Below are 14,551 nucleotides of genomic sequence, written 5' to 3'. Positions count from 1 at the left end.
AGTTTCTTGCTTCTACCCACATCCCCCAAATTGCTTATTATTACTGGTTCATCATTTAACTTCCCAAAGCCATCTTCCTATATTCGTTTGTTTGTTTGTTTGTTTGTGTTTTTTTAAAATCGCTTTCTGGAAACAGGATTTCTGCCTAACTACATCTTTAAGTGGACATAGCTCTATGTATAAGCAGAGATCAAGATACTACCACTCACTATAGTTCAATTCCTTCTACTTATAGTTCTTGTAACAGACACGGGAGACATTATATATTCTGTAATCAAAATATGGAATAAATGCATGAATTTTAAATGAAAGAATTAATTAAAATGCTTAACTGTTATTGATATGCATAATTTTATAGATGCAAAGCTGTATAATATTTGCATGTGATTTACATTCAGTATTCAGATACCACTTTTGCATGCTGTTTGCATATATTTTAACATATAGTAATTACATATTTTTGCATTTAGATTGTTCAGATGTGACAGTCACTTAACTGAGTAAACCTAGTTAAGTGGTAGAGTGTTGGGAACAGTCATTGCATGTCAATATTTTACAGTATTCCTTCTATAAGAACATAGGCATTCCCATTCTGCATCAAAACCATGTTCCATTTAGTACAGTACTCCCTCACTTATATAGGCATCAGGTTATCGAAGGCCTAGTTATCTTCCCAAGTATCAATAATAAAAGGTTAAGGACATCACCTAATCTGTCCTAGTTTCTCTTACTAGCTCATTAAGGAGTTTGCATTAAAAAAAATTCCTTTTTTGAACCACCATTCTAGGGAGTTAATAGACCAATCAGGCAAAGGCCACCCTTCCCAAGTACCCATCTTGTTATTATATGATCTCCGTCATCCTCATGGGGAATTAACATTGGAAATAGGAAAGTTTTCTTTTAAACTGCCACACTTAAAAAAAAATCACAGTTATTCTTTTCTTTGGTAAAATATGAGTTTCTAATGAAACTTCATATATTATGTGTGTTCATGGGCTTTTCTGTTATTCATCCACTTGTCCCAAAGTAGATATGCACCTAAAGTACTTATTCTAGTTTCCAGCATTTATTATATTCTCATAATTTCTGGGGTTATAATAAATTCCTCTAGAATATGGATTAGACTAAATGAACATTAAGGTCTCTTCCAAACCTAAAATTTTATACTTCTATGAAATATGGGTTGAGACTGGAGAGGTAATAACAAAAAGTTAGTTACCATAAACACTGAAGTGTTCTACAATAAAGACCAGAGAATTCTAGCCATCCTGTGGTCCACTCGACTCAATACTCTAATCTAGGACACATACTGCAAATTTGAGCTCAAAATAGATGGGTTATGGAGAATCCATAGTTCCTCCAGGGACACAATTCTGACATGAGGTACCCCAAACATCATAGAGGTTGGGTGGATTAGTTACGGCGACGCAATTTGAGGTAGTAGAATGAGCATTAGATCTGAAATCAAAGGACCGGGGCTCAAGTCTTATCTCTTCTACTTGATCCTTGGGCAACCTTTTCTAAGGTCAGTTCCCTCATTTGTAAAATGGGGACACTAAGTTAAATGATATCTAAGAACTCTTCCACCTGTATTTCCTATGAACCTAGGAACCTATGGGGGGCCCTCAGTTATTCTGGAAGTTAGAAGGTAATAAAGACATAAGCCCTCAGATAGACTCCAGATAAGAACAAAGACCTTTGACAGGGAAAAATTTTGAGAGCTGAACCAAAAAATTGTTCCAAATGCAGAGTGGACCATTTTAGTCTGATGTCCACGTTTCCAGGAATTGCTTTATATTGATCCTTAGGACATGGTAAATTCCTTGGTTTAGTATTAGACATAAGAAAATGGACATTCTGATCCTTAGTATGGATATTCTTAACTCCTACAATATTATCCTCCCCAACTTCCTTCCTTGATTCCTTCCTTCCTTTCTACCTTTCTTCATTAATTAATCAACTGATGTATTTACTGTAGGGGATCAGTCTCTGGGTTTATTGATATTTCTTCACATTCAATGGCACTTCACAATGGGTTTCCATAGTGGGGGGAGATTCTTTCCTTCCACATGTATCTTCCCTGTCTTATAATGTAGCAGCTCTGTGTGTAATACCAGAAGAGTAGTAATTTTGCCAGGCAGCTCCAAAGCAAGCCTGCACCATGTCAAGAAATGGCCCAAGCAACACCATCTCCCAAGATTCTCTGCAGTGTATCTGCTTATCTCCATTGGCCTTTATCTCCAGGTGCTCCTAAAATTCTATGTGCTCTGGTACTGTTAAGGATACATACATTCAAAAAAGTGGCTAAAATGTCCATACCCTTTGACCTGGAGATTCTATTGCTAGGCATACACACCAAGGAGGTCATTGATAAAAAGAAAAACTCCATGTATACCAAAAATGTTTATAGCAGTGTTTTTTTATGCCAGTAAAGATCTGGAAACAAAGTACATGATCATTGGTTGGGGAATGCCTACATAAATTCCCATATATGAATATAATGGAATATTTGCTTTGCTTGAAGAAATAACAAACATGATGAATATAGAAAAGCATAGAATAACTTAGATGAACTGCTGCAGAGCAAAATAAGCAGAGCCAAAAAACAATTTGCACAGTGACTACAACAAGGTCAGTGCCACGAACAACCACACACACACACACACACACACACACACACACACACACACACACACAAAGATGAATATTGCAAAATTATAAAGAACAAGCTTGGTTCTGGAGGAAAGGTATGAAAAGACATCCTCTCACTCCCTCAATTTTTTTTTGCAGAGGTGGATAGGGTGTATTCACAGGTGTGGAACAACCAATTATGACATCAGATTTTTTTTTTGATGCATTGATTGAATTTACTGATTTTTTCCTATTCTTTTTTTCTTTTAAAAATAATATTTTTACAAAGGATGGCTCAGTGGGAAAGAGAAGGGATACAAAAGGAAATATAGGTGGTATAAAAAAAAAGATGTCCATAAAATCTATTTCTATAAAGAATGCATGAATTTATGTTGTCTGCTCTATTTCATCCTGCATCTATTTCACACAAGAAGACTCCAATTGAGAAGCCAACCAATAGATAACTCTGCCTCCTGATCTTTTCTAAAGTTTCCTGATGTTCTTCATGCCTCTCTCTTCCAGTTGTGAATTTGACCTGTTATTGATGGTGTTGATCAAACAAACACATTTAGTCCAGGGATGATCATCTCCCCACCTCTTGCTATCTCTGCTTCTATTCTCTTTCCCAAAATCTTAGGGAAACTCATGAAAATATCAACTGTCACATGCAAATTTTCATGAGGTGCAAACCTAATATGTTTGCACTACTTTGGACTCATGATAATCCTAAGCATGAGATAAAATCAGCTTATAACAAAACAGGAAGCTGCCTTAGGGCTGGAAAAGTTAGCTCTGGCAGATCATAGATAGGAGTCTTCTCCTGTCCTTCAAATACTCTTACAATTATGTTTCACTATGTGCTTGCATCTGTAACAACAGCAGACCCTTTCATATCTCTTCTTTTTTTGATCTTTTCTTTTTTGTGCCTTCTTTGAAGGCACCCAAAGAGCCTTCACAGAAATACCTCCTGATAATCAATGTTACTCCAATTTTATGACACATAGTACGCATTTAATAAATGTTTCCTGACTTGTTGGATGAAATGTTCATTCTTCCTTGCTAGGATCATATGTTATCTGTCTATCAATTGACTGAGTAAATATTTATTGTACCCATTATATACCCAGAATTGTGTTGGGTATGGGCTGGGCCACGGTGGAATAGGGGAGAAGCTATAAAACTATTTAAGGCATTCCTTGCTCTCCATTTTAAAGTACACATGTAGATACACACACAAAATAATTCAGGAGCCTTATTTCTCCCTTTCAGGCTCCTCTCATATGTCAGATTTCCTCTGTCCCTGCTCTACATCTGGAGAATTTGCCAACATTTTCATTTTAATACTCAAATGGTCAGGCTTCTATCTGATCACAATTGTCCCTGAAGAGGTGCCTGCTGCAGTGAATGTGGGTGGAAGGCCTCTGAGTCTGCTTGGGAAGATTTCCTCTCCCAGTAGAGGCCCAAGTCACCATTTTTTTTGCTAGCATGTCTCTGCTCCTGTAGCCTTTGCCCCTCTTGATCGAAGCTAGGATATAGCACCAGTAATTGATCTTGTTCTGCTAGTTGATACCCAAGTAACTGTGCTTGAGAATCCTTCCAATTGTTGACTTTCCGGATAGCTACTTGCTGAGCAGGAGCACCAATAGTGAGGATGTGGTCGTGGGATGGAAGGTGAGCAATGCCATCCACTGGGGCAATGTCTTCTCCCTGCACCGCTTCCCTACGCACAGTCCGGACTGTTCTTCTTGATAATCCATTCAGGGACTGTCGATGGGGCAGCTGGTTCAGCTTGCCTGGCATGGCCTTCTGTCCCCTATCTGTGAAAGGAAATAAAGGAAGAAATGGCTTTATTTATAGCCCCAATTTACCTTTCCAACCTTAATATGTAACACTCCCCTTCCCGCACTCTGTGGTCTAATCAAATCACTTCTTACTGTTCCTTATAAACAACACTGTTTCCTATTTCCATGCCTTTTCACCACCTCTCCTTCACATGAAATGCATTCTTCCCTTGCTTCTGCCTCTCCTAATACCTAGTTTCTTTCAAGATTAAGCTCAAGTGATGCTTTCTATGGGAATTTTCCTAATCCTTCAGGTGCTAAAAAAAAGTTTATATTTGTATATGTTCATTTTCTCCTTGTCTATCTATGTCCTACTTTAAGGAACTTTGGCTACTTTCAGTTATTTATTCCTTCACCCATCTCTACTTTTTTTATAGTCATAATGGAATTCCAGCACATAAGGCTTTCTCCTCTCTCACGTTTCATTTGCATCCATAGATCTTACCTCTTACATTCAGCATCCCCTTACTCACAAAATCACAAATTTTGAAATAGAAGGGAACATAGAAGTCAAATAGTCCAACCTCCTCATTTTAGAGTTGAAGAAACAAGGTCAAAGGAGTTGAGTGACTTGCTTAAGGTCACAAAGCTAATAAATCAACAGGCAAGATTTGAACTCAGGTTGTTACTGTTGTTATTGTTCAGTCAGTTTTTCAGTCATGTCCAACTCTTTGCTGAGCCCATTTGGGGTTTTCTTGGAAGATACTGGAATGGTTTGCCATTTTACAGATGAGGACACTGAGGCAAACAGGCTTAGATGACTTGCCTGGGATCACAAAGCTAGTAAGTGTCTGAGGTCAGATTTGAACTCAGGTCTTCCTGACTCCAGGCCCAGGGTACTCTATCCACTGCACCACCTAGCTAAATCCAGCAGTCTTGTGCTGTAACATCTTGCCTCACTCCATAAAAAGACAATGATTTTCTGATACATGCAGCTCCCATGATTGCTTTTTACTTTACCTCACTTCTAAATTCATCATCCCCTTTCCTTGCACTTATTGTAAATACAGGCAAATTCTACAAAAGTTTGCCCTGACCAACATAGCTTCTTAAGTATTTCATTAAAACCAAATCCCACAGTAAATTATAAAACTTGCTTACAATATCATTTGGCCATTTGTGATATTTACAACAGTTTTTGAAGCCTATTATAGATTGAACACAAGCTCCATTTTACACTTAGACAATATAGACAACTTATATATAGGCCATAATTTTCTGACATATAGCACTTTTATGATTGCCTTTTACTTTACCTCCCATCCAAATTTATTAACCCCTTTACCTGCATTTCTTTTAAATACAGGTGTATCCTACAAAAGGTTGCCCTGACCAACAGAGTTTCTTAAGCACTTCATTGAAATCAAATTACACAGTAAATTGACAAAAGTCAGTTATAATATCGTTGGGCCAATTGCTCATTTGACGTGTATGTGTGTGTGTATAGATAGATAGATAGATAGATAGATAGATAGATAGATAGATAGATAGATACATAGATATACACACACACACATATATACATATATATGTAGGTTAATAAAGCCTATTACATGTTGAATATTTAAGCTCCATTTTATATAGAGAAGGGCTGGGTTGCTCACAACCATAGGGACAATGTCCCAAGTGTTCAGTCCATATCACAGTCTACTGAGCCTGTAGTGGGAGGAGAGATATGGGGTTGGAGGGTCATCATTTCAAATCCAAAAACTTCTAAATTGCTGAGATTACCCCATGTCTTAATATGACCCTAGGCTTCATTTGTGAAGTATCTGGTTAACAGTACAACAGTACCCTTAGAACAAAGCTTCTCTGGATTTGAGATATCCAACTGTTTTTCCTTGATATGTGAGTTTCAAGTGCCCTGGTTAGGGACAATTTTTTTTTCTGCTAATAGTTAAATGCTATTCTCCTGAATACAGTTAGTAGTCAGAGTTGCCTTGGATACAAAAGTGCCTCCTACAAGGAGTAGCCCTGGAATTGATCTTTGCTCTAGCTATGCCCAGGTGGTTTGCCCGTGAAGAGCTCAGATGTAAAATGAAAACTGGCCATTCCAGGTGCTCATGTACCACCTGGGATGTCTGCCTGGCACCAGCTCCAAAGCTGCTAACAAATCAGGACCATCTAATGGTCAAAGGACAAAAGAAAAAAAAAGTAGAAACAAACCATAAAAAATGACCAGCACTTTGATTTTCCTCTCAATAAAACCAACTTATTCTGTGTAAGAACACTCACACCATAAACCATCCACATTCTAACCACTGAAGGCATTGTTCTCCCTGTTTAGAGAGAAAGCATTGGAAATCTTTTTTTTCCTCCTTTCTTTTCTTCTTCAAGTCAGAAGCTATTCATAAAAGACCAATACAGGATTGGATTTCCTTTGCAGACCAAAAATACATTTTTTAAAAAAATCTCCCCATGAATTATTTACATGGCAGCTCCAATCAGCAACATACCTGACAGACTCCCTAGCTGAAATGAAAGTTCACTATGTAAAGGTGCCAAGGGAGAATGGCAGCCTCCCACTGCGAGTTTATAGACAGAACTAAGTCAGCACACATTATATGTCAGAGCCAACATCAGAAGGAATCAGATCCTTTGATCTCAGACTTCCACAGGAAGCTTAGATCTCAGACAAATTAGATAAAAAATGAATTTATAGCAGATATGTGTCCTAAGGCACACAGCTGAACACTTGGGTTTTGGGGAAAGGAGGATAGCGAGTATCAAAACATAGAAATCAGTTGCATGTTTCTCCCTCCTTCTCCCTCCCACCCCACCTCACCACTGCCTTGGGGTTACATGCTCATTAAAATAAGAAGATGGGATTCCAACTTACCTCTTCCTGTGTCTTATATAATCCTTACTTTTTTTTTAAATCCCACAACAACAAAACAAATCCCAGCTATGGGAATGGTGTGATGTAACCCGGCCAAGTCTTAGAGATGTAATGATAAAGGGGGTTGGGGCTCCCTGAGGGGAAAAGATGTGGGTGATCTATTTCTGCTCTCCCCAGGAAAGCAGGAGCTCACATTGTATACTCTTCCATGACCACCCAGTATAGCTTGTCGGTTTCCCATATCCAGGCAAAGCCAAGTACAGTAGAAGGACCTCTTGATTTTGGATCAAACCATGCGGGGTTGAATCTTTAGGAATCATTTCACTTCTCTGGACCTTAGTTTCCCCATCTATGAACTGAGGACCTCAGATGACCTGTAAGGTCACTTCTATTTCCTGTGCCTTCTCACTTTTCAGGTACAAATAAATACATTGTACATGTGTCCTTAAATCTGGTTTTGATTGTAGTCATCTGTTTTTTTTTTAAACCAATGAGAGCATGTAAAGATATCACGCATATTTTACCTGCAAAATTATAGTGAACTTCAGTCTTCTTGGAAGGGGCAGCTAAGATGATTCAGGTACCTCTTTTTGCCTACTAATATTATATATGTTACTATATTCTGAACCTAGAGTTCAAAAGAGAGAACTAGGTGAGGACTAATATATTAAATGATCAGTGGATATAGAGGATAATCTCCCTTCATTCCAGGTTTTCATTTGTCAAATAAAAGAGAGTCCTGATACATGTCCCCACTCTTGACCCTGGGTTACAAGCATAGGAGTCTAAGAAAATTGCTTCTAATTCTATCTTTGCTATGTACAATATTTGTTTGAGATTATTTTGATATTCAATGTTTTAATATTTGATATTTTTCTATTTGTTTGGGCACAGCAGTGCTGGTCAATGTTTAACAAAACCCAAGTGCAGTAAAATGTATATAGGACTCTTTTAAGTTTGTTGCTGATTGTTCAGTCAATTTTTCAGTCTTGTCATACTCTTTGTGATCCTTTTTGGGATTTTCTTGACAAAGATACTAAAGCAGCTTGCCTTTCCTTCTCTAGATCATCTTTACAGATGAGGAAACTTAGGCAAATAGTGACTTGCCCAGGGTCACACAGCTAGTAAGTGTCTGAAGCCGGATTTGAACTCAAGAAGATGAGTCTTCTGGACTCCAGACTCAGCAGCTTATCAATTGAGCCACTTATCTACCCTGCTTTTAAGTTTAATCTGCATGAACATTTTCTCCATCCTTTTCTTAAATCTAGGCAATTAAAATAAATCATGCTCTGATTTGCAGCTTTTGCTAATTTTTGAGGAGTTAAGCTGAAAATTTAACAAGCTTTCAAACCTTTTAGAGCTGGCTTAGGCACATTATTGACTAGGCAAGTCAGTTCCCTGCTTTGAACCTCAGTTTCTTTTTCAGTAAAATTGTGATCATAATGCCTGTCCTGCCTATGTCATAGTAACTTGGTGAAGATTTAATGAGATAATATATGTAACAGCATTTGGTAACCATAAAAAAATCATGTAAGTGTAAGCAATTATCATTATTTTACCATGTTATACATCTAGCAAGTGACCAATACATTGGTTGAATGAACTGCAGTGCAAGTGAGTGTCATAAGCAGAATGGCATAGTGGATATCTTGAGAGTCAGGCTCAGAGTCAGGAAAACCTGGGGTGAAGTTCGGCTTCAGATATATATACTGCTTATGTAGGCCACACAACCTAAAAGTATCTCAGACAGCTGTGTAAGAGTTTAAAATCTAAAGTTGGTGCCTGTCTACATTAGAAGAGTGAGTTTTCGGGCAGCTAGGTGGCTCAGTGGATAGAGAACCGGTCCTGAAGTCAGGAGGACCTGAGTTCAAATCCGGCCTCAAACCAAACACTTGACACTTACTAGCTGTATGACCCTGGGCAAGTCACTTAACCCCAATTGCCTTGCCAAAAAAAAAAAAGAGTCTCTCTTTGTGGGCAGCTAGGTGGTGCAATGGATAGAGCATCAGCCCTGAAGTCAGGAGGACCTGAACTCAAATCTGGCCTCAGATCAAACATTTGACACTTACTAGTTGTGTGACCCTGGGCAAGTCACTTAACCCCAATTGCCTAAAAAAAAAAACAAAAAAAACCCCGCAAGAGTGAGTTTTCCCACCAGATGAAATCACAGCAAATGAAATCACAGGTAAATAAGATTGGCTTCTCAGAGGAGATAGAAGAATGTATTCCTCTCCATTTTTTGCTGAAGTAGAGCACTCCGGGTAGAGTGTAGTATGGAGCATTGGATAAAATGTCAGACTTGGTTGATGAGTTGGTTAATTTTACTGAACTGCTTATTTTCTGCTCCTTTTTTATCCCCTTTCCCCCCTCTCCATTCTCTTCTTCTTAATGCTCTCTAGGTCTCCCCCCCCCATTATATACCATTTCCTATTCCTTTTAAATATATAATAAAGTTATCATGTAAATTGCTTTTTTCTCCTTTTTTCTTCCCTCCTCCCCTCCGACCTACAGATGGCTACCATTAGACACAAATACGTGTGTATGCATATCTATGTGTGAAATCATTCTATACATATTTCTATTTATCAGTTCTTTCTCTGGAAGCAGATAGTGTCTTCCTTTCTATGCTAATGTGGGTAAGTGAAACAACTCTCTCTTGGTTCTTCTCCTTCCTGTCTGACCTCAACTTGATGGTTCTTCATCCAGGCCAGGCCTGTTAACTGTGGCTATCCTTCCAGGCTGCATTTTGGGCCTTCTTCTCTTCTCTCTATTCTATTTTTCTTGATGCTCTCATTCGCTCTCAGATACTCAATTGTCAGCTCTCTATTCTAAATTTAACGTATCTAAAACTGGACAAATTATCTTTCTCCTCAAAACTCTTCCCTCTTCCTAATTGTCCCATTGTAATACCACTATTCTCCCCGTCACACAGATGCACAACCCAGATGTCATTAACTACTCACTTCCTTTTACCCCCTCCTCCGTACCCAAAGTGTTGCCAAGACCTGCATATCTACCTTCATAGTGTCTCTCGTGCCTTTCTCTCATTTGACACTGCCACCACCCTGGTGCCAGCCTTAATTATCTCTTGACCTTCCTACTGATATAGGCTGTGGTTTGGTCTCCCTAGGGAGCCTCTAGTCTCTCCCTAGTCAAGTCCCTTCTCCACTCAGCTGTTAAATTGATCTTCCCAAAGCCATATCTGATCATTTTACATCCCTACTCAATAAACTCCAATGGCTCCCTATTACCTCCAGGATCAAATATAACAATTCTACATTGGGCTTTTAAAGCATTTCATAAATTGGCCCCTTCCTACCTTTCCAGTCTTCTTACTCCTTACATCTTTTGTCATCCAGTGACACTGGCCTCACTGCATGTCTGGGAACTATGCTGTTAAGATTAGGTGATGCTTAGAAAAAACAGGAAACAAAACGGCTGTTTCCCAGGGGAAGATTCAGATAACAGATCTTTTCCATCTGTAATTCTATCTTGTGGTAAAATGGCCTTTTTGGTCCCCATCCCCCTTTAATTCAAAAGCTTATACAGGAAGCCTTCCCCTTGTTTCTTCTCTAATAATTTATTAATAAGCCACAACATAAAAAATGTAGGTTAATAAAACACCAAGGCATTGTTGACTGCTTAACATAGTTAACTTAAGTGGCATTGATAAGATTCATGTAGATGGCCATATTAGATTATCTAAGAGATTAGCATCACTCCAACAGTTAGCCAAGGAATGTGACTGGATAGATTTCTCTTTATGGAATCTGGGGCCAGGAGACTATTCTAAGCATCTGTCCTGCACACAGATAGAGCAAATTACACCAGGGATGTGTCACAAAAATAAAAATAAAAATAGCTCCAAGAACAGTAAAACAGGCAAGGACATCTAAGGAAATGGTGTGAAGCATATATTAAATGGAATTTTCAAGAATTTCAGATTTGGTACATTATGCTTCTCCTTCCCTATTTCCATATAATACTCTATACCATTATAATAACACTTGATATTTTCAGAATATATTATCATGGGGCAGTAAATAAGAGATTCAACTTTGAAGTTAGGAAGATGAGGATTCAAATTCCTGCCTCTGATAGATACTGGCTGGGAAACCCTAGATATGTCCTTTAACCTATCCAAGACATAGGCAGTTGCCCAAGATTGGAAATAGCAGAGAATGTATTTGTCTGCATTGATAGAGTAAATCCCACGCCAGGAATTCTATATCTTGATGAAATAACAGGTCTGGCAAACACCTGTATGCAAACATCGAAATACTTTGCTGTTAAAACATGTGTAGATGTGTACATGTATACACATATATATATACACACACATATATATATATATATATATATATATGTGTGTGTGTGTGTGTGTGTGTGTGTGTATTCTCTCATATGTTTCTGATAAGAAATCCTATGAGGAAGAAGTGAAGGAATTTTTACTTCTATTTTATAGATCACGAAAATGAGACTTTGAAAGGTAATTAAATTTGCTCAAGAACATAAAGTTAGTAAAGATAAACCCTCAGAACCCAGGGATTCTAAGTATTATTCCACTGCCATAATGGACACCAGGAAAAGTGGAAGTATTTGGTAATCTTAAAAAGCTGTTAACTTCCTGCTTTGAAAAATTAAAATAAAACCTGGGGCTTATTCTATAAAACATAAGCCATATCAAATAATGTTATTCTTCAATAGACACTCCAACTGTATGATGTTGTTGGAATTTTTTATCACACGGAAATATTGCGGTGTTTGACCATTGTTTAGAATTATCAGGAACATAGCTTATTCTCATGGATAGGGATAGATGGACTTAAGTCCCCAAAACACTTTTAGTAGTCTGTAGAATTTTTCATTGACCCTACCAATAGTACATTGAGTAGAGCCCTGTGGCTTATTTCTGGCAAGATGTGAACAAAAATGGCTGAGAAGAGGTTGGCATGATTGGCTTATGATCAATCAATCAATCAGTAGATATTCATTAAAAACCTACTATGGGCCAGGCACTATGCTATGTTCTGGACATAAAAGTACAAAGAATGAAACAGTCTCTGCTGACACTCAGTTTACATCCTAATGGAGGAGACAGCAAGGATAGATAGATAGTAGAGAGACAGATACAGATAGATATAATAAATACAAAATAAATAAATACAAACATATACAAAATAGCTAAATACAAGGTGCTTTGGGACAGGGTATGTATAAGTTGTAAGACCAGGAAAGACTTTATTCAGAAGATGGCACCTGAGCTGTATTTTCAATGAAGGGAGAAACTCCATTAGATGGAGGTAAATGTGGTAAAGATGCTCAAGTGGTTGAGTAGTGTAAAGGCACTAAGATGAAAGATGGGTTGAGGAATAAAAAAGAAGGCCAGTTTGTCTAGATTGCAGAATTTTTGAGGGGAGTAATGTCCAGGAAAGATCAGAGCCAAGTTGTGAAGGAATTTAAAAGATCAACAAATTACATATTATCTTAGACATATTAATGAGTCATAGATTGGGTAAGAGAGTCACATAGACTGAATTGCATCTCGGAAAGAAATTCCCATATCATTGAGATAACACATTTATCAAAGCATCTAAGTGTTCAAGTGTCAATTCAAACCTCCAGCTATGTCTTTTGTCCTTGCCTGTAGGTTACTAGCTTGAGTAGGCATTACTTGAACCTCATGTTTATCTAAACAATTCAAATAGGGTGGAGTATACATATATACACACAGAATTTGATGTAGAAATACATGCAAGTGATACAGGAAGGAAAAAGAAGAAAGAAAAGATGAGATAAAGAAAGTAGATTAATGAGAAAATAAGTCATTAGAAAAAGCCCTAAGCTTAGAAAGAGAATCTTGAAAAGAGATATGAAATAAAAGAAAGGGTAAGAACTATAAAGAGTGATGGGGAGCAGACAAACAGAAAAAATGTATAAGAAAATAGTCATAATTGTAAATATGAATGGAATAAATTTATAAATAACATGGAAAAAGACAGAGGAATCATACATATATATACCCACACAGATACAGATAATACATACAAATACACAGATATATATTTACATGAAACATACTTGAAACTTAAAGATGCACGCAGAATTAAAATAATGAGTTGTGGCAGAATCTGGTATGCTTCACTTAAACAAAACAAAATAAAAAACAACCAGGAGTAACAATTAAGATTTCAGACAAGGCAATAGCAAAAATTTATTTCATTAAAAGATATAAAAAGGAAAACAACATTTTATTGAAAGTTACCATATGCCATTAAGTAATTTCCATTGTTAACATATAGGCACTGAATTGAATAACATCTAAACACATTAAAAAAAAATTGGGGGACCCTATAGCACCCCTTTAAGCTCTAAATAAATCTAATAAAAATAAACATGAAAGAAAATAAGGACCTGAATAGAATTTTAGAAAAGTTAAATATGATAGACATATGGCAATTATTGAATGAGAATAGAAATGAATATTCATATTTCTCAGCTGTGCAAGACACTTTTACAAAAATTGACCATGTATTAGGACATAAAAATTATACAAATGCATAAAAGCAGAAGTATAAAACACCATTTACTATCACAATGCAATAAAATTATCAAATAAAAGGCTTCTGAAAAGTTTAAAAATGAACTGGGGACTAACTTAATCCTAAAGTAGGGCCAGATGGATTTACAAGTGAATTCTATCAAACATTTAAAGAACAACTAATTCCAATACTATATAAACTATTTGGGAAAATACTTGGAGTCCCACCAAATTCTTTCACAATACAAATATGGTTTTGATACCTAAACTGGGAAAAGCCAAAACAGAGAAAGAAAATTATAGACCAACTTCCCTAATGAATATGGAAGCAAAAATTTTAAATAAGATATTAGCAAAGAGATTACAACAACTTATCTCAAGGATAATACACAATGACCAGGTAGGATTTATACCAGGAATGCAGGGCTGGTTCAATACTAGGAAAACTATTAACTAATTGACCATATCAACAACAGAACTAACAGAAATCATATAATTATCTCAATAGATGCAGAAAAAGCATTTGACAAAATACAATACCCATTTCTATTAAAAACACTAGAGAGCATAGGAATAAATGGAGTCTTCCTTAAAATGATAGATTAGTATCTATCAAAAACTATCAGCAAGCATTATATATAAGGGGGATAAGCTAGAAGCACTTCCAATAAGATCAGGGTTGAAACAAGGATGTCCGTT

The 14,551-nt window shown here is 37.0% G+C and overlaps 1 protein-coding gene across 1 annotated transcript in view; it reads right to left on the bottom strand.

The window, feature by feature from the left end:
- Nucleotides 1–2,409: 2,409 nt before the first annotated feature.
- LOC144457583 (fibrocystin-like) overlaps nucleotides 2,410–14,551 on the bottom strand; it is a 268,575-nt gene continuing 256,433 nt past the window's right edge. The window contains exon 18 of the mRNA XM_078155330.1: nucleotides 2,410–4,448. Coding sequence (XP_078011456.1) covers nucleotides 4,000–4,448 — 449 coding nt within the window. The 3' untranslated portion in view covers nucleotides 2,410–3,999. The remainder of the gene's footprint in view (nucleotides 4,449–14,551) is intronic.

This window comes from Phascolarctos cinereus, unplaced genomic scaffold (genome assembly GCF_003287225.1).
Source record: "Phascolarctos cinereus isolate Bilbo 61053 unplaced genomic scaffold, phaCin_HiC Scaffold_5;HRSCAF=322, whole genome shotgun sequence".
NCBI classification, from domain to species: Eukaryota; Metazoa; Chordata; class Mammalia; order Diprotodontia; family Phascolarctidae; genus Phascolarctos; species Phascolarctos cinereus.
Note: the sequence above shows the minus strand (reverse complement) of the source record. Positions and strands in the feature narration are given on the sequence as shown.